The sequence below is a fragment of the Prunus dulcis genome, chromosome 5 (assembly GCF_902201215.1).
Source record: "Prunus dulcis chromosome 5, ALMONDv2, whole genome shotgun sequence".
Lineage (NCBI taxonomy): Eukaryota > Viridiplantae > Streptophyta > Magnoliopsida > Rosales > Rosaceae > Prunus > Prunus dulcis.
The window spans coordinates 2332200-2358311 of NC_047654.1; the positions used below are offsets into that span (position 1 = coordinate 2332200).

General features: G+C 36.7%; 2 protein-coding genes across 2 annotated transcripts; both read right to left on the reverse strand.

Annotated features, from left to right (window-relative positions):
- Positions 1-4877: 4877 nt before the first annotated feature.
- On the reverse strand, positions 4878-6121 carry LOC117627540. The gene is made up of 4 exons (XM_034359663.1): positions 5800-6121; positions 5516-5624; positions 5206-5452; positions 4878-4955 (listed from the first exon to the last, which is right to left on the reverse strand). Exons 1-4 carry the CDS (start codon positions 6119-6121, stop codon positions 4878-4880), a joined length of 756 nt encoding a protein of 251 aa, XP_034215554.1.
- Positions 6122-10603: 4482 nt separating this feature from the next.
- Positions 10604-25465, reverse strand: LOC117627541 (DNA (cytosine-5)-methyltransferase CMT2-like). The gene is given in 23 exon segments (XM_034359664.1): positions 10604-11138; positions 12123-12226; positions 12302-12371; positions 12460-12503; positions 14032-14136; positions 14232-14350; positions 15609-15696; positions 15771-15857; positions 15938-16006; positions 16244-16573; positions 16664-16730; positions 16800-16858; positions 19976-20206; positions 20292-20357; positions 20479-20684; positions 21136-21229; positions 21362-21481; positions 21577-21681; positions 22098-22200; positions 22672-22706; positions 23829-24796; positions 24799-24875; positions 25437-25465. Coding segments are annotated over 23 exon segments (3354 nt in total). The 3' UTR covers positions 10604-10960.
- Positions 25466-26112: the final 647 nt, after the last annotated feature.

A 26112-nucleotide genomic window follows, 5' to 3' on the forward strand; every position in this document is an offset into this window, starting at 1 on the left:
AGGCCTCATACCTTGCTGTTAAAGTTTGGGACTTTTCAGGTTGAACTACATGGCCTCCCAGGTCTCTGTATGATAGTGGCTATTGCGAAAGCCATTGAAGCAAAGTTGGGCGACGTGCTGTGTGTGTATAATCGTGATGGGGATGACTGTGTGGGTCGATTCATTCGTATTTGGGTTCGGTTTGATGTGGAGTTGCCTCTCATATGTCGAATACCAGTCACTTTTTCGGAAGTTGAGGTAAGGGTAGTGGATTTTAATTATGAATACCTCTCGAAAAACTGCTTTGCTTGTGGTTCGATTTTGTTAGAGTTTGTGTTTGTCTGGGTATGAAAATGAAGAAGAAAGAATGAAAATGATGATGAACGAAGAGTTCTCCTTCTCTCTGCTGAAAACAAAGAGGACTATATTTTCTCTTAGTAAAAATGAGCACGCACAAGAGCATCTCATAACCGTTAGCCTTAGTTGGATCAACACAGGTCATATTAGATCTCAGCCTCACATCTAGCTATTCTTAAAGTTTCTACATATGGAAATTTTAGCCTTACATATTGAAAACCTCTCACTTGTCATTTAACAGACTAAGTCCATACACAATTTAAATGCAAGGCTTATTTATCCTAAGCTCATATTAGCTCAATGCTTATACACTAAGACTCCCCTTTAAGCTTTGAGCTTATATAACTCCAAGTTTATCTATGAGATAATTGAACTTTTCCTTCAGTAAAGCTTTGGTAAAGATGTCTGCTACTTGATCCTTGGTAGAACAATAGATCAGATAAATACTACCTTGCTGCAAAGCATCTTTGATGAAGTGGTACCTTCTGTCAATGTGTTTTGTCTGCTGATGGAACACTGGATTCTTAGTGATTCAAATTGCAAATGTATTGTCATACTACAAAGGAGTTGCTTTTGTTTGTAGTTCCCCAAAATCCTCCAGAACAAATCTGAGCCAGATAGCCTATGATGTAGCTTCTAATGCATTGATATACTCTGCCTCCGCAGTTAAGAGTGCAACACAATTCTGCTTAACAGATGACCATGAGAAAACTCCACTTCCAAATGAGAAAGCATAGCCGGATGTGCTTTTGCTATCCACAAAGGAACCTCCCCAATCACTGTCACAATATCCAATTAGAACTGCCTTCTTGCGTTTCTCATACTTTAAACCATAATCTAGTGTCCCTTTTAACATATCTGAGCACTCTCTTTGCTGTCTCATAGTGCTTGTTGGTAGGACAATGCATATATCTAGCTAGTATACTAGTTGCGTACATCACATCTGGCCTTGTAACAGTGTGTTCACTCGTTTTATGTTTGTTCTTGTGATGGAAGGGTAAAGTTCCCCATTACCTTGAAAACCATTAACTAGTCAACAAGTCAACTTTCTTTAGTGTGCGAGCGTGCCACTGCTAACAATAAAAATCCTAGCAGACTTCTTTAAAAATAGATAACTTGCACCCCAAGTTACTGATTTCTAAGCGAGCGATTGTGAATTTGGGTGAGGAATATCTCTCAAGTAAGTTCTTTTTCTGCCTCAAACTAGTGAGGACTTCATAATTTTTCACAGTATAATGTTGGTAGTTCTTGCCAGAATAAATAGTAAGAAAATGAACTGTTTTCAGGCAGAACTGACTTTTACAAAACTCTATAGTAAAAAATCAACTCTAGAAAGGCAAAAAGAAGGTTGGAATTCCATCTCTGCCTGGATAGAAGCTTCTGATCCGGGCTGGATTGGGTATGCCTGTACTGGACTGGACTGTTCCCAACTTCAACTGCTAAGCTTCAGCTATAAATCGATACCAAAGTTTGAGTTTGGCAGAGCTTTAATCTATTTCGAGCCCTGGAAGGCTTTCTGAATAGGCAGAATTGCGACCTCTTCAGTCTGAAAGGGGGCAGAAGTCGCTGGACTTGAGGATTACTGAGCTGGAACTGCACGGTGGTACCTGTTCTGCTTGTTCAGGGCTCTCCATAAATTTGTTGAGGTTTTCATATTTGTAAAACATTCAAACTCCGCTTGTTTTGACTTTTGCTAAACCAAATTTGTAACGAGAGGAATCTCGTTTTGAATGAATTACTTCTCTAAGTTTGAACTTGGAAGTTCTAATTTATCGCTGGCTTCTTTTGTGGCTCAGATGAGCTTCTTTTGCTTCAGTTTATTTAAAAGTTCTCAGAGATCAAGTGATCATTTCGAGTTTTTGCCTTTGGTTGATTTTTTGGTTGTTTGATTGATTTGTCCTCGCCTCTGTTCACCCTCTCCTATATGTATAAGAAATGCTTTGGAGTGGGGTTTCTTTCTTTTAATAATGGGCTGCAAAAAATTCCTCAAAAGATCTTTCATTTTTAAATGCAAGGGAAAATTGGTTTTTATCAATTCTAGCAGATAAGCTCTCAATAGTCAGCTCCAAGGTCAATCACTTCCCTATATTTCTTGAAAGAAAACCTAACCCTCTTTCTAATTTTAACTGCTCTGTAAGAATTCAAACTGTGATGGTTAGTTTGATTTTCCCGTTTGAACAACTCCCTGTCTTCTACTTATCTTTTTAGAAAATATAGCCTGCTTATCCCTTGGAAATGATGTCTATCGAATTTTCTGTTTTTAGAAAAGGATTTTGATCTTCTTTTCTGTCTGTGACAGACTGGGGAAATCTTCCTGCAAGAGTGCCTTTACTAACCTCCTGTCAAATTCCTTTGTGACTTTAGCTTAAATTGTTGACTTTTTCAAAGTCTTTTAGGTTGTCACGTGGGCTTCCTTGAGAACAGGTTCCTAAAAGTCTGCCAAATTGATCTTGGGCTTTTGAGAGAAATGGTAGGTTTTTTTGTAGACTGGCCCCAACTCACTTTTATAAATCTGCTTAGTTTGTAACCGCCATTTATTTTTGGCGTTTTTTACAATTCTGTCCTTTTCAAAAAGATATGGGTCTCTGACGTGGATTGGGCTTTTCTTTTGGAGTCAAGGCCCGGTCTTCTGTTTTCCTGTTTCTGGGCTTCTTCGTGAGAAGTGGGCTGGTGCTTTTGGATTTCTTTTGGCCCAAACACAGTGAGGTATAGCAGACTTCCCACAATTTTTCTATATTGTTCTTCACTTGCAGCACCACTTCCATCATCTTTACTTAGTTTCTCAGTAGCAACAAGAGGGATGGAGACAGATTTGCACTCTTTCAAACCAAATTTATCCAACAAGGAAGAAGCATACTTCCTGTGATGAATAAAGATCCTTGAATCAGTTTGTATCACTCCCATTCCTAGGAAATGATGAAGAAGTCCTAAATCAGTCATTTCATACTTCACCTGCATATCTTCTTTGAATTCTTTCCACATTTCTACATTGCTTCCAGTATATACTATCTCATCCACATAGATAGACACAATTAGAATTTCTTTATCTCCCCTTGTCTTAGTATAGAGAGTTGCCTCGCTCGAGCTTTTCTCAAATCCACACTGAAGGAGATAGTTGCCAATCTCTCCATACCAGGCTCTAGGTGCTTGTTTTAGTCTATAAAGGGCCTTGTGCAATCTGTAGACCTTGTCCTCCTTGCCATCAAGTAAAATCCCTCAAGTTGGTCAACATACACCTCTTCCTGTAATTTTCCATTCAAAAACGCTGATTTAACATCTAGTTGGAACAACTTCCAGCTTCTTTGTGCAGCAAGAGCAATCAAGGTTCTGATTGTATCCAATCTAGCAACCGGAGCAAAAGTTTCATAGTAATCGATCCCTGGTTTTTGCACATACCCTTTGGCAACCAACCTTGCATTGTTCTTTTGTACTGAGCCATCCAAATTCAGCTTGGTTTTGAAGACCCATTTCACTCCGATGACTTGCTTATCACTTGGCCTATCTACAAGCTCCCAAGTTCCATTTTTCTCAATCATGGACAGTTCTTCTTCCATTGGTTTTATCCAGGCCTTGTCTTGTGCACTTCTTCTTATTTCTCAGGTTCTACAATACAAAGGTTGCACTGTGCCAGAATGTCACTTATATTTCTCCACTTCACTGGTGTATGATCATAAGGTTGTGAAATCTTTGCTGACTCATGGATGCTCCTTTCTTGTTCGGCATTATGTGAATGAGTATAGAGACTAGAGGGACTTTCTTCAATTTCACTCAACCCATGTGCATTCTCACCAACCACATTTTCAAATTGATTCTGAATATATGTCATAGCAACAGAATTCTCTGAATTTTCTTTCCAATTCCAGGACATGGTTTCATCAAAAACTACATCTCTTGACAACATTAACTTCTTGGTGCATGGATCAAATATCTTGTATCCCTTCTCAGATGTTGCATACCCAACAAACACACCTTTTGGCACTCTTTGCATCGAGCTTTTGTCTTATTTCATTTGGTACATGCACATAACAGAGCGATCCAAACACTTTTAAATGACCAATACCTGGTTTTCTGCCACTATAGGCCTCAAATGGAGTTAGATTGCCAAGAGCTTTTGTAGGTGACCTGTTTAGAAAATAAACAGCTGTATGTACAGCTTCTGCCCACAGAACGTATGGGATATTTTTATCATCAAGCATTGCCTTAGCCATCTCTACAATTATTCTATTCTTTCTCTCCATTACTCCATTCTGCTGTGGGGTATAAGCCATAGATAACTGTCTTTGAATTCCTTCAGTCTCTAAGAACCTGTCGAACTCATTTGACACAAATTCACCCCCTCTGTCACTTCTAAGACACTTCACCTTGAAACCACACTGTAATTCCACCATTGCTTTGAACTTTCTGAAACAATTTAGGGCCTCAGATTTGTGCCTTAGGAAATAAACCCATGACATCCTTGTGCGATCATTAATAAGGAGCATAAAATATTTTTTTCTCGGCAATGGATTCATTTTGCATGGGGCCACGCAAGTCAGTGTGTATTAGCTCCAGTGGACTATTTGCTCTCCAAGCTTGCTCTTTTGGAAACCAATCTCGATGCTATTTTCCAAATTGGCATCCTGCACATACACCATCAACATCTTCAAGGTGTGGAAGACCATGGACCATATCATTCTCTCTAAGCTGCTTAAGACTCTTGAGATTGAGATGACCTAGCCTCTTGTGCCAAGTCTAGGTACAAGGAGTGATACTTGACCTTAACATCATCTGATCATTATGCATTAAGTGCAGAGGATAACATATGTTCTCTTTCATTCCCACTTTTATAACCAAGTTGTCAAGTGATGGTCCATCAAAAACACTGCATACTTTTCCTCCAAAGAGCAAGTAATACCCATGCTCATCCATGTGACCAACAGTTAGCAAGTTCTCCTTCAACCCTGGTAAATACATCACCTCTTTGATGTATTTCCTTCCTTTAGTTGTATCAATCACAAGAGATCCCATTCCTGCCACATTAACTAGATCACCAGTTGGCATTTGCACTTTTCCTGCCACATTGGTTCTCACATCAATAAGAAGATTGACATTTCCTGTCATGTGGTTGCTGCATCCACTGTCAATGTACCAATTTCCATTCAATCATTGCACAATTAGCATAGAATAGATCACCAGATACCTCCACTTGATTTGCACAGTTAGCCTTGTGCACAGATTTTTCAGCAGTGCACTCTCTAGCCAAGTGACCAAATCTATCATAATTGTAGCATTTTGGCTTGCCTTTATAACTGCATTCTCCAAAATGGTACTTTGAGCACACTTTGCACTGAGGCTTTACAGCTTCTTGGTTTGCTGGCTGTGATGAACTGAAGCTGTGATTTGGTGCAGGATTATTCTGTTGGGACTTTCCTTTTGACTCCCATGGTTTCCCCTTAGGATTCCAATTCTTTTGAGACTTCTAACCATTGGACTGAGAGTTACCCCTGTTTTGTTGTCCTTTTGAACTCACAGAGGAGGCAAATGCCTTATCAGTAGCATCAACAGTGTGCATATCAAAACGTTGTTCCTGGCTTTTAAGAATAGCTAGGATCTCCTGTAATTCAACCGTTTCTATATTTTTCGTATTCTCAATCACAAGACAGATAGGATCATAGGGTTTGCTAAGATTGATTAAGACCTTTTGCATAAGTCTTGCATTAGATAACACTTCACCAAACGTCTTCATTTGATTAATCAATTCATTCAGATGCGTAAGATACCCAGACAATGTTTCATCATCACGCATTCTAGTATACTCAAATTCCCATCGAAGATTTTGGGGTTTAACCGATCGTACCTGATCACCACCGTGGTATTCTCCATATAACAGTTCCTACGCCATCTTTGCTGAATCGACGTTGGCAATTCGAGAGAATATTTGATCCGAGACTGCACTCTGGATAATACCCAGAGCTTTTGCATCTTGCATATATGCAGCCACAATTTTCTCATCATCTTCCTCTTCTGAGCTTCCTTTAGCCTTCTTCTTCTTCTTTCAATCTGAGGTCGTAACCCCTTTTTCAACTAATTTCCATAACCCATGAGATTTGAAGATTCTCCCCATCTTGATTCTCCAGAACTCGTAGTTCTCACCTCAGAACTTCCAGATCCAACCATCTCTAAGCTTAGATGCTATGAACACAAATTGAAATCTGATTCTAAGGAGCGAGCGTGAATGAGGCTCGAGTTCACAGTTTTGAAAATGGCCCAGATTCAATTGATCGAACCTGGCTCTGAGGCCATGTTAGAGTTTGTGTTTGTCTGGGTATGAAAATGAAGAAGAAAGAATGAAAACGATGATGAATGAAGAGTTCTCCTTCTCTCTGCTGAAAACAGAGAGGAATATATTTTCTCTTAATAAAAATGAGCACACACAAGAGCATCTCATATCCGTTAGCCTTAGCTGGACCCACACACGTCATATTAGATCTCAGTCTTACATCTAGCTATTCTTAGGGGGATGTATCCAATTCTAATTTTGAATGAGTTTAGAAGTTTGAAGGTATTCAATTGTGACTTTTAAATAGTCTTTAAAAGTTTAGTTGTATTCAATTGTGAGTTTTAAAGAGTATGTAAAAATTTTGAGGTATCCAAAATGTAAATGACTTTTAAAAACTTTGTGAAATAAATGACTTTTCAATACTTTTGAAGCTAATTCTTACTACCAAAAGTCTTGCTAATTTACACCAGACTTTATGAAATATTGGGAAGCTAGGAAGATAGAACCAAAACGTTCCAATTCTTTCTTCCCTCGTTATATCAAGTAGCAAGCAGATATATCTTTTTTCTTTATGGTTAGGGCTCCACTTTGGTATCCCATCTTGTCATCCACTTCCTTCATGTTAGTAAAAAATCTTGAATGTTTTTCTTCTCTTCCCATCCACACGTGTACTTTCCCTCTGTTGATGAATATTTCTTCTATTCTTTTCTTCATGCTTGCATCCTGAAGCTTATCAATATTTCATCACAAAGCTATGTTTGCATATAAATATTTTATTATATTGATTGTCTCATATGCTAGGTTTGCATATAATATTTTATTATATAATTTTTTGCCCTTAAACCCATTAATTTATTATTTAGGTACTGTTTCTTAACCCATAATTCGTTAGGTGAATAATTTTTTCATATAACATTCTCAATTTGATTACATCCCATATATTGGGCTAGGAGAATTGCGGGAATATAGACTCTTGTAAGTTGTAATCTGACCATTTCTGTTGATTTGTAAGTGTTTATGAAATATTATTGATGATTGAGTAATATTTATTTCTTTTGATAAGAATATGTTACTATGTGATTAGATTTTGATAAATAAAAATTTAAAAGGTGCATTGGATGCATTTTACCTATAAGCTATTATGAAAATATACACAATTAATAAGGATTTGTATCCAATTGTTTTTTTTCCCTAATTTTTTGTTCCATGTATGCCGACTAATTCATTCAACATAAAAGATAAATGTTATTTGTAAAATAAATTAAAAAAATAAGTATTTAAAAGTCTAAAACTCTACGACAAAAGTATATGAAAGTTTGTCACTTAACTTTTTAAAGTATGTAAAAGTCATTAAGAATTTGTCAACTCTAGAAAAGTCACTCACTTAAAAAATGTCTTTAAAAGTTAGAATTGGATACACCCCCTTAAAGTTTCTACATATGGCTATTTTAGCCTTACATATTGAAAACCTCTCACTTGTCATTTAATACACAATTTAAACACAAGGCTTATTTATCCTAAGCTCATATTAGCTCAATGCTTATACACTAACAGATTTGTCATTCGACCCAAGTCTATGTCAAGGCGCATGAGAGGGCATGGGCGTTTTAATTCATTATCTTTGCATCAGTTTACAAATCTTCATGGTAAACCAATTGGGACTTCAGTATGACATTCCTCCCCTCCTCAATCTACATTGCAGGGTAGTTCTCATTTTTCCCAAGTGATAGGCCTTGGTGGCCATCCTCATCGCACCCCACTGTCCGTGTGAATCACTGCGAAAAGGAGGAGTTAGTTAATTCTGCATCATCTCCAAGCAAGAATAGACGGAACCATATGCTGGGTGCTATTGGTAATCTGATGGCTCAGGTTAGGCCTCATATTCGTGGTGTACGGCAGGCTGGTGATCCCGAGCCCCAGTTGTTGATACGGGAATTTTCCCTACTTTGCCTTCCTTGATGCCAGTGGCTATGAAGGAACAGAGTGCATCGCAAGTTGAGGCTGTGAACGTGTCGGCACCCTTAATTGTCGACCCCGAAAGAGATACTGATATACCAGTAGGTGGAGGTGATGCCCCTGTCATTTCACAATTTTCGGAGTCTGATCCTTTTAACTTCAAGCTGGACCAAGAGGCCTAAGAGAAAGCCTACGTCACCCCCACCCACCTATGTCGTCCAAATGCAGAGAGAGGGAGAACCTTAGGGTTCTCCCATGTGTTCTATATATTCACCACTTAGCTTATCTTTCTCCCTAGGGTTTTAAGTCTTGCAAGGGTGAGGAAGCATCAAGTCTCTTCCTAAGGCAAGCTAAAATCGGTCCCAAGAGAAGTGTTTCTAGCACCACATACTTCTCTTGTGTATCATCTTCATTCCGAAGAGAAAGCTTGGTGTGGAGACTTTGGAGGTCACTACTTTGTGGCTTGGAAGATACGTAGAAAGTGGATCCTACCACCATCACTAGGTGGAATACTTGGGTTGGACTCAAGTTGCGCTCCAAGGGTGAGTTTCTATCAACCTTCATCTCTTTAATTTTAAGTATAATAGTTTGCAATTCACATCAACTCTTTGAAAGGTTTTGTTTTTAGGCTTTATGGTTTTGTTTAAAGTCTTTCGTTGCCTATCAAATGAATTTTTGATAATCTAGATGTCTAAATGAACCTTGTTTTTGAGAAAAACACAATATATCCTAGTTCGAGGAGGACTAGGTTGTTCTGGAGCCCTAGTTCAAGGAGGGCTAGGTTGTTCTAGAGTTCTGCTTCGGGAAGGACTAGGTCATCTAGGATGATATAGAAGGATGAAGAGACCCTTCTTCAAAGTGCCAATCAATGATAGTCACCCATATCAGGTCGTCAAGATAAGCGCCCAATTACCACCTCAGATTCGTGTTGACATGATAAACTTCCTACTTGAGAACGTTGAGGTCTTCAAAGGGTCGTATGAAAGCATGCCTGGAATAGATCCCGAGATCATATCACACCGTCGAAGTATCGATCCCACCGTAAACGCTGAGCTTATGATGCAAAATGGTACGCTGCCATAAAAAAGGAGGTTGACAAGCTCACCAAGATTGGTTTCATTCGTGAGCTTATGAAGAAGCGATTTTATTGTTTAAATCGCCGCTTATGAAGAAGCGATTTCATTGTTAAAATCGATGTCTAATACGTTCCCAAGTTGTTGGCATGTGAATTAATGACTTAAAATCATTGTTGATTAGTTATGAAGACGACGTTTTTATTGTAAAATCATCGTCTAATAAGTTGACATGTGAATTAATGACTTAAAACTGTTGTTTATTAGCCGTGAAGATGATGTTTTATTGTAAAACCATCATCTAATAATTTGGCATGTGCTATAAGTTGACACATGAATAATGTACTCTTTTCCCTAGCTAGTCTTTTTGTCCCATAGGGTTTTTGCTAGTTAGGTTTCAATGAGGCATATGCTATTTGTAATGGATACCCAAGGGGAGTGTTAGGAAATCGCTAGTAAACATGGCTATCCACTTAGAGATATATTCGTTGTATAACAAGAGATCTTAACCCTAAAAGATTCTTGTGGCTCTTTTTTTCACACTTCCTTACTAACAAATCTGTTTTTTTTTTTTTGAATTTTTATTTTTTTTTCAAAAAAAAGTTTTCAATTACATACCTAACAAGTTTTTGAATCTTTAAAAATAAATTTTAGAACAAAAAAAATCAAAGTTTTGAAATTCCCTACTTAAATAACGAGTTCATTAAGCTTTATTAGTAGATCAAGCAGATCAAGCTCACTTTTGAATATTGGCCGATCTGTGAACCAACAAGAGTCTGCATTTTGCCATATTTCACAAAACGCATAAACTTGCCAAACTTTGTGAGACTTCGCATTTCTTGCGTAGCTGCTTTCAATGACATGCGAGCTCCAGAACCCCTGCAACGTGAGACAGGATTCTACGTTAACGGGGACAACATTTATTATTACTTTTGGATTGTTCAAAGATAAAGAAGTGACATGTTGCAAGTTTTCCATATAGGTTAGTATTATTGCCTAATACAATGTGCATCAAATTAATTATCCTGGCAAATAATGAATTATAACAATTACAAGCTTGACAATTATAAATACAACATAGGAACAAGACACCAATTCCCGTTAGGTTTAAATGAACCTACGGTTCAAGAACAAATGCAAACGGACATGTCGAAGTCTAGTGGACTTGATCTAGAAATGGGGCAAATAAATTGGGCACTACGAGTTGAAAAAATGGTTAAATCCTATCCATTCCACTAGGATGCACAGTGAGCCTTGACAAAAAGGATCAAAGGAAAATTTCATGTAAATGCCGCAACTTATGAGAGTACGTTATAGGTGATGATGGAGAGAATCATTATTCTTCAGTCTCAAGAGGCCAAACTTCTGTGAATTGAAAATAATTTGAATGAGAAAAATTTCGGGGGAGAGTCATGAGTGGTTCATTCCCGCTGAGCTTTCGAACTGCCAATCCCAAAGCATATCCCAAAGCTCGCGCAACAGGGACTGCAACTGCATTTCCAACTTGACAATATCTGCACAAAGTAGACAGAATTTGCAATACACATCATATGATTATTCAAAAACACTTACCAAGCGCATTGGATAGAATATGCACACTGAAATTCCAATATTATGTAACAAGATCATTGGTTAGAAAACAGTGTCAAAAATGATTTCAGTTCTATCCTAATTACAAATGCTTTGTTTTGGTAGCTCTTTTTTATTTATAACAATTTTGTATATTAATGATTAAGATAAAAAAAGAAAAGCTGCTTTTAAGCGAAATACCCAAACAAGTTTTTAATATCTTAAAGGAGCAATGCCGTAGAAGAAATTTGTTCTCTACAAAACATGTAAACTAAGTTCAAATACAGATTTGACAAACACAATAATAAAGTGTAAACATCGGAATTATGATATAAAATATCAATTATAACTACGGAAATGAACAGCTAAGTTAAAAAGTTTACCAAAACTTTGAAGAACCTCAAAATTATCAGAGTTCTGCATATAAGATTTTGCATAGGAAAATTTCGAAAACGGAATAGCCAAGCACATGAGAGGTATATAATAATAAATAATGAAATAAGAAATCATATATTCTCCGTTAGGTTCTAACATTTGAGCATATTAGCACTCCCAACTTTACATTATGTCAATATAACATGAAAATATATAACAATTGAGACTACACACTAAATATATATACTAAAAAGTGTATCAAAAACATAAATGAAACTATAGAGAGAGAAGTGTAGGCGGGCATGCTTTCAGTGTAATTAGATGTTGAATAGTAAGAAACTTTAAGGTTTCATTTTATTTTGTTATTTAAAATCTCTTCGTTTCATTTAAATTTCTAATGTATTCTGTTTTCAATTTTCATTTTCTGCAGAAATCTGAAAACATCGATCACAAACTCGGGCATGACTCAAAAAATGAAATTCATATTTTTTAAAGAAACGGTCAAAAGGAATTAAATATGAAATTATACATTCATAAGAATTAGAGGAGTATACCTCTCCTTAACCGTCCCACAGAATCTATAATAATCAGGAAACCCTTGCAATCTTGCACATTCTCGTAAAGTGAGGATTCGATCTTGCTCTGGATGTAATATTGCCTACAGAAGTTTATAGGTCACTACAATATTCAAACCATGAGATGCCATTAAGAACATTTGAGACCATGGTCAAACCTGGCTGTGACAAGTTGGGAATGTCAGTACAGTGGGCACTGTCTCATCCCACCACAACCTTGCAAATGGTCTAAAAATATCAAAGAATCAGAAAATACGAGAAAGAAAAAAAAAAATGGAGAAACACATGAGAAGGCTACCAAAACAAGAGATCTAACCTTTTTGACTTGCCTTGTTCATAAGTGAAGGCATAATCTGGTACCTGACAGGAGAAGATTTTGGTTAAATACGAGCCAATTTTCATTCCACTTGAGCCAGATGCTCATGACACAACGGAGGCAGTTTCAGTCCTCTGAGCCCCTTTCAGCCCTATAAGAGTTGACCTTGTAAATACGTTCCTATTATTGATTCCTAGCTTTTTTAGGAATCCTTTGTAAATATGTTTATATGCCTCTCCATGACAGAAGAATAAACAATTCAAATTCTTACAAAATATTCTGCATGGTATCAGAGCAGGCGTGGGCCATTCTCTGAAAACAAAAGCTTAAAATCTGCTACAGCTGCCACCTAGGTGCTGTTTTCCCCTCTAGTCTTCTTCCACACAAAATTAAACTCTGTTTTTCCCTAAAATCTTGATCAGATTTGTTTTTCCTACATCACTGGGTTCCAATTACCATGGGTGATAATATTCTTCATGAGTCTTCAACTGATCATGCTGCTCCTATTATCACCATTCCGGTGACTCCTCTGGAAACATGTAACGTTGGATCATTGATTCAGACGCCACTGATCAAAGACTAATGATCCCTCTCGGTTTGTCTCCTTTACCCTACCTTGTTGTACTGCTATCAGGGCTGCTAATGAGGTATCTACTCCTGTTTATGGGGTGGGTGTTCCTGATCTCTCAAATAACTTACTCTTGCAACTTATTTGGTATGAACACAACTCCTGCAAACTTAATCCACTTGTATCAATTCAAATACAACTCCTTTGGTTCCATCTAGCAAGGACTTCAGTCCTTTCTGTGAACATTGTCTCCTAATAGGTATGGTTTTCCCTCGACCACATAGCTTTCAAAAATCAATTATCTGTCGTGTCTATCCCAAAGAATGTACAGGAAGCTCTTGGCAATCCTAAGTGAAAAAAATGCTATGCTACAGAAGAGGAAGGCTTTCCAGAAAAACTCTACGTGAGATACTGTGGAGAAATACTCGAGGGTAAGAAGACCGTGGGGCGTAAAGGGGTGTTTACTGTGAAACATAGAGCTGATGGATCCATTAAAAGGTACAAGGCACCTTGCAATATCCTAGTCAGGTTCCAACTGATAAGGAGAGATATTAGAAGCTAATTAGGAGGTTAATCTATCTATCTAGCACACGATCTGATCTAATGCAATTGGTGTGGTGGCCAATTTGTGCACTCACCACAAGGAAGATGTTTATCGAATCCTAAGGTATTTAGTCTGCTCCTAGAAAGGGTATAATTTTCTCAAAGCATGGTCATCTAGAAGTAGGGTACACAAACTTTGACCAAGCAGGTTGAAAGATTGACAAGGAAACCACTCAGGTTATGTTCAATTTGTCGGGCAATCTTGTATATTTTCTGCACAATTTCCAGGCTTACAAAAAGAAAACAAGATAACACAGATTGCTTTGATATGTATACAAGTACAACTACAGCAGCAGACCTTTTCGACAACAAGGCATAAGTTCAAATTTGTACTGTTTCAAGGCAGGAAACTTTTGAAGAAACAGCAATGATAAGATTAAGTAAAGAGCATCAACACTTACTAATGGTTTTCCTGATGGCAACAGCAAATGCTTTTCAGTTGAATCCCTCCGAGCCACATTGTCATTTCCTACAACAACACCAGGGAGGTCGCGGAAGTTTGCTCCCTGAAAATAGCTATAGATTAGAAATAACAGATGGATAAAAAAATTAATGGCACAAACGTAATGTTACACTTATCCATGCTGTATACATATCTGACCTTTCTTTTTGGAATTTGACAAACTCGTAAGTAATCATCTTCGAACAATGGGTAAGGCCGATGGTCATACAGTGAAACTTTTGTTTTCATAGTGCCATCTAACACAGATCCCATCATCTCTACAGAACCAGCATAAATGAAAGTAAAAATGGAAATCATATAAATATATGCAGTTGGAAGGACGGAAGATATAAAAAGATAAGCAGAACCAATTGGTATATCAATAAACCTCCAGACACCCAACATGGCCTTCAACCTCATCAAACAGCCAATTGATCAAGTTTGATGAGGTTGATGGCCATGACTAGAATGCCAAAATAAATGTTCAGCAATATGCTGACCACGCTATAGTACAAAAAACAGATCAAGTTTGTACAGTCTGTACTATTCCATCATGCTCTTGGCTTTATTTCCTTATTGTTCTTTTATACTAAACCAGTTATGAATACTTTATTAAGTGTAACTGTATTTCTATGATATAATAGTGTTATGTGGGCAGTAATCTAAGCTTGATATGCACCACTGGTTGTGTAACAAGTTACACCCCGATCAAGAGGTGGTTTACATTAGTTGCATTGTTGAACTATATTAATATTTGGAGACATCTTTGGGGATCAGATGAATCTACCAATTGGAAACACAGGTCATGAACTTCATTATTGTTATTTTCACTGTTCTACCTGCAAGGATATTTTTTTTTTCATAGTCGTGTAAATATTTCCAACGTAAATATGCTTTTGGCCTCAAATTGAGATAATCAAGTTACACCAATATTGTTATGATTTGGTATAAAAACCTGAAATGTAGCCTCCACGAGAAAAGACAAAACTATAGCCCTAAACCCTAGTGAAACGACCGGCCCCTTCAACAAAGAAATAAAAATCTAGCACACCTTCTGATGGTCGCCAGTACTCCCCTAAATTTTCCACCTCTTTCCGCTATCCTAGCAGTTGGGCGTAGTCATGGTCACCTTCTACGGAGGCTTTGTTTTTCTATATTTGGGGTCTTGAAACTCTAGTTTTTGTTTTTGTTTTCGTTTTTTTTGTTTTGGATAGAAACGAAATTTATTGAAAGAAACGAAAAGGAACACACAAGTGGATAAGGCATCCACAAGCCAAACGAACAACAACAGAAAAAACAGACTAAAAAAACAAAGACACCAGCCAAACTACAGAGACTGCTACATCAGAAAGACCCAAATAAAACAAGATGCAAAAAAACACTTCACATCACAGCAGTGTTTTTTTTTTTTTTTAAAAAAAATTTATCCTACCTCTGCAACTATGCTGAATACCGAATCTAGAGACAAACCCTAAATCAATGAAAAAATTTATATGAATATTAACTGCATACAAAGTATGAGAATAGCGATATTACCATATTGCGTTGACCTTATATATCTTTGGAAATCTGTTCCAGGAGGCTTTTGGTACGACATTTCTTCACTTGTTTCATCGTTTGTGACCTATAACATAAAACTAAATCAGAAATTTGTTCAACTGTAAGAGAATAGCTAAGCTTCAAATACAATGAACGCACAGCAGGAAGATCAGAGATGGCATCGTGAAGAACCACAGCTTCTTCTAATACACGAGGTTGGTCTTCATCATAAGCAACAGTATTGCGCTGCACATGAAGGTAAACAACTTAACTCGAAAAGAAAGAACTGAAGAAGGTTTAAGCATTCCATAAAACACAATAGGTACCTCGAACTCTGGTGGAGGCCAGTATCTAATTATGACATCATGTGTAGGAAGAGGAAATTGAGGTAGATTCTGCAAGCAAACAGGATAAAAACACATCATGTTCTTGTTCCGTCATCCAACATGAATGAAAACACTATTCAATGTGTCCCACAAGAATTTGATTGAGCTTGATTCATTATCAATTGAAGTATATTTATTCTCTTTCTTATTATTTTTCTGTTGTTTGGAGCCTCATGTGACCCCTATGTATTTTTGTATTACCCTCAAACATTTATTTAGACAATGACAAAGACACAAAGAGACCACCTCACAAGGATGAGCACCCCACAAGAAAACACGCAACCGAAATTGCGGAAGGCCATAACAACCGGCAGCAAGTATTCCTAGCCTTGCTTGGTAATTCATATGCACCAAACGACTAAGTGCATACCTACCAAGAGAAGCTTTATCAAATCTCAAAATGTCAACTACATTTTCCATCAACACATACTTTGGCTTCAAAAATTTTACAATGTCCATGAAGACTACAATTTGATGATTTCTCTCATCATCTAATGGAGAATCAACATTTCTGTAGCGATTATAGCCGCTAATTCCTTGGCAAGGAGGGCCCCCACAAATTACATCAACATCACCCTGGCATTATAGATAAATATCAGGATTCAGATAATATGAGATCAACACCTATTGGGACTACTTTAAATTGTACAATCAGTAAATACTTACTGGGAGTGGCAAGATCTTCACCTTCTTCCCATATTTTACAAAATCCTGTATTCTTCCTAGGCAGTTACTGAGAAGAGACGGAACAATTAGTGCTGAAGAACACACATATATTTCAAATCATAACGAGTCGCAATACCTCAACCCTCCAATTGGTTCCCATGTATCTTCACTGCTACTATAACCCTTCCAATGCACCTATTAAAACAGCTATGATTAAAATGTTTTTTTTAATTATTTTATGCAAAACGAGATATTACTAAATCGCGAATGCTAATCATACAAGCATGGATAAGAAATTCACAGTCAACCACTATGGAGCAACAATTTACAACAACTAACAAATCCAGCATAATACTTGATAATGAAGAGTCCTAAAAATCTGAAGTAACCAATGCCCAGAAAGATTACTAAAATCTAACTCGATCCAAAAGTTCTTCCACCCCAAAATCTCACTAATCCTTTAAAAAATAAAAATAACAAAGCTTTATAGTACGCTCCATCCAAATGGCCCAAAACACTGCAACAACAGACAGTGCCGTAGGGTTTTATCTTTCCTTTTCCCAAAGCCTGTAAAAACTGAGTAGTCAACACCTCATAACACCCTTTTGGAATGACCCAACTAACATTAGAAGGTAAAAAAAATGGAACATCTTATTTGTTCCACAAAACGCTACTGTATGATATGCATAGAAAAAATCCCAGAGTCCTCTAGCTTCCATCTCCTATCATCCACCCTAGAAATTGACAAATGAACCCCTTCCAACTTCTGACTCCAAATCAATAAGAATTCTTACGCTAAAATTCCAGCAAATATAACCTGTCAAATCTTTGACACATTGCTTCTTCTCTAAAATTTGACCAAGTAAAATCAGCATTTATTGGATCTCTCAAATTTGTTTCTTGGATAAAATCATTATAAAAAAAAACCAGCATTTTTTTTTTTTATAATATAAACAGTTGTATTGATAATCAAGAGGAGAAATTATCCTCGATCATACAACAAAAGGAATTCGGACTCATTAAGCACCAGAATACCTAAAATAAAAAACAACTAAACTACTATGCCCGAAAATAAATCTGTAATTAGAAAACAACTTATATAAAATCATCTTAAGACTGCCACCATATCTCTCATGATGATAGAATAATGAGAATCCTTGAACTGCCCCAAAACGGATGCCCAAAGAGATGCCCAAAATTTAACTCTATCCCATAATTCCTCAACCCTTACTCCTATATGTCCCTGAAAAATTCTTCGATTGCGCTCCATCCAAATATTCCAGAAGATAGCATGAACTAGACAATCTTGTAGAATTCGAAGTCTCTTTCCCCTCCCTGAAACCACCAACTTGATACTAAGGAACTCAAAACACCCTTTAGGAATCACCCACTCTGCTCCGAGTGCGCACAGCATCTTCCACCATAATTTTAGTGAATACGAACAGTGAATGAACAAGTAATCAATGTTTTCTGCATTCTCCTTGCAAAGAACACACCAAGAAGGGGATAAACACATCATTGGTTGCCTCCTTTGAATAACATCACAAGTATTAATCTTGCCATTCGCTACCAACCACACAAAGAATTGAATTTTTGGAGGTGTCTTCGCCTTCCAGATTGAGACGAAAGGGGAGAAGACATCCCTGATGTCGTTAGGAAGAAGAAAAGACCTAAAAGATGTGCACAAAAACGAACCCTGCTCCTCGATCTCCCATATTCTCCGATCCAATCTAGAACTACTTAATCTTACATTCCCCAATATATCCAAAAGTATTACCACTTCTGCAATCTCAGCCTCGGACAAATTCCTTCTGAAGCCAAAATCCCAATTAAGAGGCAGCTCTTGAGTGTTAACAAAACGAGAGATACTTAGATTTTTTTTTCCTGGACAAGGAAAAGAGTCTAGGAAACAAATTTTTCAGTAACCCTTCTTTCAGCCAATAGTCCTCCCAAAATCTAATCTTCTTCCCATTGCCAACAAAAAAACGGCAGCATTGAAGAAAAGAATTATACCCTTTCGAAATCTCTCGCCATGGATTCCTACAAGACACATTGACTACCTGTTTAGTCATCCTTCCATCATTTGTCTCTCAATGACAAACCTCACCGTATTAAAGTCTCCTCCACACACCACATGATTCTTCCCAAAAGCTCTTCATTTTCCTATGTCTGCACGGGCCATAGACTCCTCAAAGCCACCAGTCTGCTCCATAAACCTTTTATTTATGGATGCCAAGAACTCCCCTACAACAGATTCCAAAACCGATACATGATTTGTGTTCCACATCACTACAATGCCTACTATCTACCCCTTGAAGGAGCAAACACCAAATCCTTAAAACTGAACAACAAAACACTCACCACTAACTTACTGTCCACAATCGCTTTTTGTTTCTGGCCCCTGATACTACAATATCAAACATGAGTTAAAAAATATAATTGCAATTCGAGAACCCCACAAATAGAAGGGGAGTTGACCCTTCCATCAGAGATACAAATTATTAGAAAGAAAAAAGGTTCAGCTATTTTATAGTCTAGAGCACTTGAACTACTCATAGGGTTTGGAAATAGTTAGGAGATGGAATGTACATATAGCTCTGTTCATATTATATACATTAGCACGTCAATTGATCACCAATATTTTTAGTTCTTTCTGAAAGACAAGCAAAGTAAATTACTCGAAGGGCACTAAATGTAAGAGACATATCGTGTATACCCATAACAAAAGATATAAAGAAACTATGCGTATGAATCTTTTATTTCAATGATTGGAAATGACAAAGTTTCAAATCTCTAGCCTCATCCAGTATAAATGGTCGTAAATAGTTGGGAAAGCCCAGCCACATCTTATATCTCGAATAGAGAAAGCATATTGAGATAATGAAGGACTACCCAAGACTCAAACAAGTGTCTTGACTCTTAATTTCGGATGAAAAACCCCTAGAACGAAATAATCACAAAAAATATGAAAGTGAGTCCATATGAATTACCAAATTTGCTTAATTATCCCCCTTCCCAAAAATCTTTTACTAAGAAATTACATTTTCCCCTTTAGTATTTTTGGTTTCACATCATATATATATATATAGAGAGGAGGACCCAAGCACTAACCGGTTAGTAAGTTAATATATGATCATGTTTTCTTCGTGAAAATTCATTAAACAAAGAGTGTGAACAGCCGCATGCATTACTTTGCTTAAGAATCTCACACCCACTGGCAATGAGTTACTGTCTTTGAATGTAAGTGAAAATAAAATCTCATCATGACCTAGCAGACATTGTCATCAGACATCTTAAACGAATTTCTTTTACCTTAAAGTTTACTCCATGCTTTCCTGTCTTATTAGGATCACCGTAGCAGATATCAACAATCCTCGAAACTTCATATTCGTCTGTAGCAATCTCATTACTATTCTTGGGTATTTTTGATGTTTTTGATCTTAATGGATAAGTTCTTTCAACATCATTGACTGTATACCGTCTGCATAACTTTTCCCATTCTTTTAACAGTTCTAGAAAATCCTCAGCTGCTTCATTCCTGACCTACAAAGAAAAACATAGAACTATTCTGTAATGTCATTGAACATTAAAGGGGTGAGAAAATTGGCTATTGCCTATGTATACTCACTTGCGTTTCTGGATGATTTAACTTCAAGCTTTCACAGGCAGATTTATCACTGTCAAGGGCCCATCTCTAAATAAAGGCCAGAAAATAAGATTCACTTAAACCCATAACATGTTTGAGGCAGCTGATAGTAATTTAAAAAAAAAAAATACAAAGAAAATGAAAATTTAAAAAAAAATTTGTTGAATACCGTGACAAGATTAACACAAGACAGTTTGGCACCAAGGCACAATCCAGTTGACATACCACCACAACCACAATAAAGATCTAAGACTGCTAACTCTGCATTGTAGGTTTCAGAGCTGGGCATATTCTCCAACAAGTTTGCAGTTGACAGTAGAGAGACTGCTTCGATTGAATTGTATGCTGGCAAGTTTTGGTTCTTAAGAGAATTATCTGAAGTAAAATTAGACAAGTAGGAATTGTCAAACCTTTGAACTTGAAATTTTAGTGCAAATTTAAATTTCAACGTCTCACATTTTAGGTAGATCTTGGAGGGCCATGTAGTAGAAAACAACCATACTACAAAGTTTTTTATTCACTGAAATTGAACATGGAAGGTATTGTCTATAAAGACAAGAAAATAAAAGACTTTCTCAAAAAATTTATCCACTGAAATTGATAAGTCAACAATTGAATTGGATATCCCGAAACCAAGATACTGAAACCAAACAGAAGATAGTATTACTTAATTAATCCTATATTACAGCAAACATTACATGGTATTAAAACAATCATATCCAATCTAGTCCAATCCCTGAGCAAAGTAACAATCCAATTTAAATCCTGCACACCAAACCAGAAACAAATATAAACACCTATCACTGTCACAGTATGATCCACTCACCAGTAATCAAGGAGCGAAACGTGGAATAGTCCACACAGTATTCCATATCATAGTAGAAGTCAGACGACAAAATGGAGTTCCCTTTTAACCCCACCTGAAAAAAGTCAAAACATAGATAAAGTTCATTAATATAATATATGACATAGGCCTGGAAATTACAAAAACAAAAAGCAATCATATCACAGAAGTCAAATTTAAAGGGAAAAAAATCAAGATTTAATTATACCCTAGGAGATACATGTTTAACATTGACTTTTGAAACTATGCAATCTATCAAATTATCATTCATTATAGTAGAATAGAATAAACGCCTCTTGTCATGAACATCCCCTACATCTTTGATAACCTGAGAAACAAATAGAAAGAACAAAAAATGTTTAGTACTTAGTTGGATATTCTGCTCATGGCATTCCAGACTTGAAACAGTTTTTACAAACTCACCGTATCTTCAACTTTATAAAACCATTGGACTCTAAAATAATTTTCTCCATCAGTTGTCTTGAAAAATTCTAAGATCCTTCCCACATGCTTTTTTCCTCCATCACCCTGTAAACATTACTTTAACATTTATTTCAAATGCAGCCTTCATCTTAGGAATGCCAACAGAAATACCCAAAACTGTGCATGAGCATTCTTTTGGATGCCTCCAATACAAACTGTAACTAGAGCTGCTCTGAAGACTTAAGGGTGTATTGGATGTATTCGATATATCATAGATCCAACATGAGCATAACTCAAAAGAATAACTATGTAGCAATACACCCATATATAACTCCTAGTTTTTTACATTTCTATCTTAATTAACATTTATTTAAAATAAAATAAAAGTAAGAGAAAAACAACAATATTGAAGAGGAGACATCTCAAGCAGGTATAGCATGTGGAGGGACTAGTATATCTACATTGGCTATAGGAAGAAATGCCCATAACCAGTACATACTTGGGAAAGAGAGAGCAATTACCTTTATGTATGCACAATCTCCAAGACTGAAGATGCAATTGCCAATTTTGGCTTGAGAAAAGTGACATTCCACATTCAAAATTATCTCATCTTCTTCATTTTCACTACAAGCAAGCATGACATGAACAGAAAAAAACATTGAACCAAAGAGGATTATATTAAAAACGATCATGCTTCACTTAAGTCAGGAGCACATTGTTCTCAGGTCTAATCATGTAATGGCACATATTCCGTGTAACAACAAACAAGCTTTTTTTATTAAAATAAAAATAAAAATAAAAATAAAAATAAAAATAAAAATCTTTTTTTTATCTCGTAGTTGGTCAAAAGAGAAACAGTGGAAGTAAGGGTGTGATCAAAGAGAACATATTGCTTTCAAGGAAAAGAATGTTTGGTAAGAATGTTCCATTACATGTTTGTACCTCCTCACCAGTCAAGACAATGCGCTCTTGACAAGTGAGGAGCAATGCATCACCGCATGCAAAGCATAGAACTGAAGAAAACCACAACATAGAACTGAAGAAAACAACAACCAAACTATCAAAGAGACAAATTGTGAACTGTTTATTACTCACTTTAACTTCAAGCTTTGACTTTTAGATCTTTGACTCTGCAAAACTCCAACACAGCCACAAACAAATCTAAGACATATTAAACGCCATAATGAGGTGAAATTTAAAATAGTCTAATTACAATGAGCATAAAACCTCAAACAACCCTACAACAGAGTATAATCCATGCCAAGTCGTCAAATGGCTTCAAAGGTACAAGTTCAATGTTCAAGAGCCAGAAATTATTCTACCCACACCATACAAAAATGCACAAATTTGCATTAAAACATGCACACTCATTTATATACATATAATGCAAACAGGTTCAAGAGCACAATATATGCATATAATTTTCGTATAAAAAAATGCATATAAAATTTCAATATAACTGTAGAAGATATAATAGAAATATCTCCACTGCAAAAGGTTCACTGAAAATGCATATTTGATTAGGAAATAAGGTAGCACATAGTCAACATTAAACAGAGGGTGTTAAAACGTTAAAACAAACTCTCATTACGCCCCTCTCCCTAGATTTTTCTGATTCTTTCTTTGTCTCTACCAGTTCCCGGATCTCTCTATATCTTTATCTTTCAAATGTCTTATTCTTACTCCTCACAAAGAAACATATTGATATAACCTTTTTTGTAACCCTTATTAGATAAGCTTTGACTTCCACGTATTATAACTAGGAGAAGTATCTATATCAGCAAATTTCCAACCCAAAACCTTCTTTAAAGGACCAGTAGGAAGTCCAATTGAGAGAAAGATATGTGCTGAGTCGTGAAGCAGTGAGTCAATTCAATGAGGTGTATGTATGTATTCCTGATCAACTTAAGCTTCTTCTTTTTTCCTTACAGGAAATCAACTTAAGCTTCTTCCCTTTTTCTTATAGGAAGTCTACTTAAGCTTTGCAATAATTGACAACTCAATACTTAAGTCATCAACAGAACCGATACAAAGGGGCTCTCATCAAACTCTACCCCCAATCTGCCGTACCGTTGACTCTATCTATTCATTGAATTTATTTTTTTACATTTTTTAAGTACAATAATGGCCAGGACGAAAATTTGTTAATAGTATAATGTACGTCTGATTTAATGTTTGAGGTCCTTAAAGGAGAAACAGAGTCAAGTAAAAGAAATGCAAAAGAATAAATAGTATCTGAGTTGATTTAACACCTTCATTTGATACCGCCAACCCCATCTTTCTTGAGCTTCAACATCAGGAATTGGATCCCCAATCAAGGAAGTACTTTTGCAATTCTTTTGTTTCTTTTGCCTGTTCTCTGATGAATCCACTGTTTTCCTTTTCTTTGGTTGCTGTTTCACATATGTCTCGGGCAATTCAATCAAAGAGCATTCTGTTTCTCTTCCTTCATTCTCAAACACAGCTGTGGCTTCTTTTGGAGATTGCCTCAAGTATTTTTCATCAAAAATTCTTGAATCAGATTTTCCTAATGACATCAATATCTTCTTGGATGGAAACTCATCTTTTGAATCAGACAATCCAAAGATAATAGAATTTAGATTAGAGTTTTTCTCAGCTGCTGCTACAAAAGGGGAAAATCTAGGAGATCTCCGTATCTCCTTTCCATTCACACAATGAGAAAATATAGGAGATCTTCGCTGCTTTTCATCCAATTTTTCAAAGTCAACATTTTTCAACGATTCACTATCACCGTTTTCAGGGGCCGACGTTAGCCTTGAAGACCTCCTCTCATCTTCAGAAACAAACAATCCAACAATACTAGAATTTAGATTAGAATTTTTCTCATCCGCTGCCACAGAAAGGGAAAATCGAGGAGATCTCCTTATGTGCCCTTCATTCACACAATAAGAAAATCTAGGAGATTTCCGTATGTGCTTTTCATCCAATTTTTCAAGGTCAAAATTTTTCAATGATTCACTAACACTGTTTCCAGGGGCTGACATTAGCCTTGAAGACCTCCTCAAGGGCATAGGTCCCTTATCACCACATTCATGCCATGAGAGAGATAAATGCTGGACTTCTATATCTCTTGATGATGCTTCGACATCAGAAGGTTTTAAGGACATGGCCTTGAAGCAGCTTTTTTCAAGGGATTCCAAGTTTCTCAGAGATATCTCTTGTGAAGAAACTTTCAGACAGCAGCTTTCCGCTTCAGAGTGATCAGCATTGGAGATCTCCTGACAGACTTCTCTACCGAGCTCTCTACATTTGATACTGTATCTTCATCCTTGTAAGCACTGCAACAAGTGAAAATGAAAAAGTCAATATTATTAACACATGAAGACTGTGAAGACCCCCCCTAACCACACCCACAGCTACTCACTTTGATCCCATGCATGCGAGCAATGGTGGACCTACAGAGGCGCAAGGAGGTGCAGTTGCACCTCCCCTCGCCGGAAAAAGCCATGGATGTGCTGGATTTGCCCCTTTGCTCTCTAGCGTTTTAAAAGGTGTTATCAAGGCGCATCTCGTTGAATGCGACGATCTGAGGCCTCCTGAAATCGCAAATGGCAAGTTACACGATTGAGGCACACACTGTGTTGTAGAGGAGGAGTTGCAGAGGTGTGCCGCTGATGGAGGCTCTGGTTCCCGAATGAAGAAGACAACCCTATTTTTATTTGTCACAAACGGCGTCGTCCTTGATTTATGTTTGATGGTAAATGAAGTGTATTTAAAAAAATTCAAACTCTTCGTTTTTTGTGCAAACCGTTTCAAGATTCATTGTTTGGCTTCAATTACTTGGTTGTTATAATAAATATTTCATTATAATAATAATAATGTAATACCAAAAGGCTTACCTCGATGCTCCCAATTTGAAGAAGCCCATCTGTCAAAAAAATTAAATGATAAAAAACAACAACGAAGAGGAGTCCTTGCACAATGATCTCAAATCACACTTTGATATTAGAGTTTTTGTTTAATTAGGATTTGTTTGATACTACTTGTTTGTTGATCTAATCTTTTCACTGTAATAATATATTTTTATTATTATTTACGTATTTATTTTATCGTGCTAATCAATCTTTAAATTATCTAAGGGTCTGGTTTTCATAATATGTTTTTTATTGGGCAGTATCAAAATCATTATTGCCCCTCTCCAGAAAAATTTCTAGATCCTCTTTTGCATCCGAGCTTGCTTTTTTTATGCTGCATAAGGCAAGGATCCATTTTTGGAATTAGAAGTGCAAAATAAGATAAATGGTCAACTAAACATGTTGATATCCAAAAATGGATCAACAAGAGTGGTGAGAGATGGAGTGAGGGTTAAGAGATAGGCACAAACACAAAACACAAGAAGTATGTTTTTCACCTCAATGGGCTACGTCAACTGGGTGACTTGGCTAATTAGGCTAATTTTTTGCAAGGTGATTTTTGAATGACGGTCTAAAATTAAATGGTTTGGGTCATGAGATGATGTTTTAGAGTGGGCCCAAACAGCTCGTTAGTGTCGTCTTAACATACTAACCAATTAAC

Bases quoted from the DNA above. Each gene is read 5' to 3' on its own strand.
- LOC117627540 (XM_034359663.1), bottom strand. From the start codon at position 6,121: ATGCGTGATGATGAAACATTGTCTGGGTATCTTACGCATCTGAATGAA. The intron at 5,625-5,799 runs GTTAGAAGTCTC...TGGAGAATGCAG, and splicing joins GGGTAACTCTCAGTCCAATG to TTATAAAGGCAAGCCAAAAT. The intron at 5,453-5,515 runs GTATCTGGTGAT...GTACATTGACAG, and splicing joins ACTGTGCAAATCAAGTGGAG to TGGATGCAGCAACCACATGA.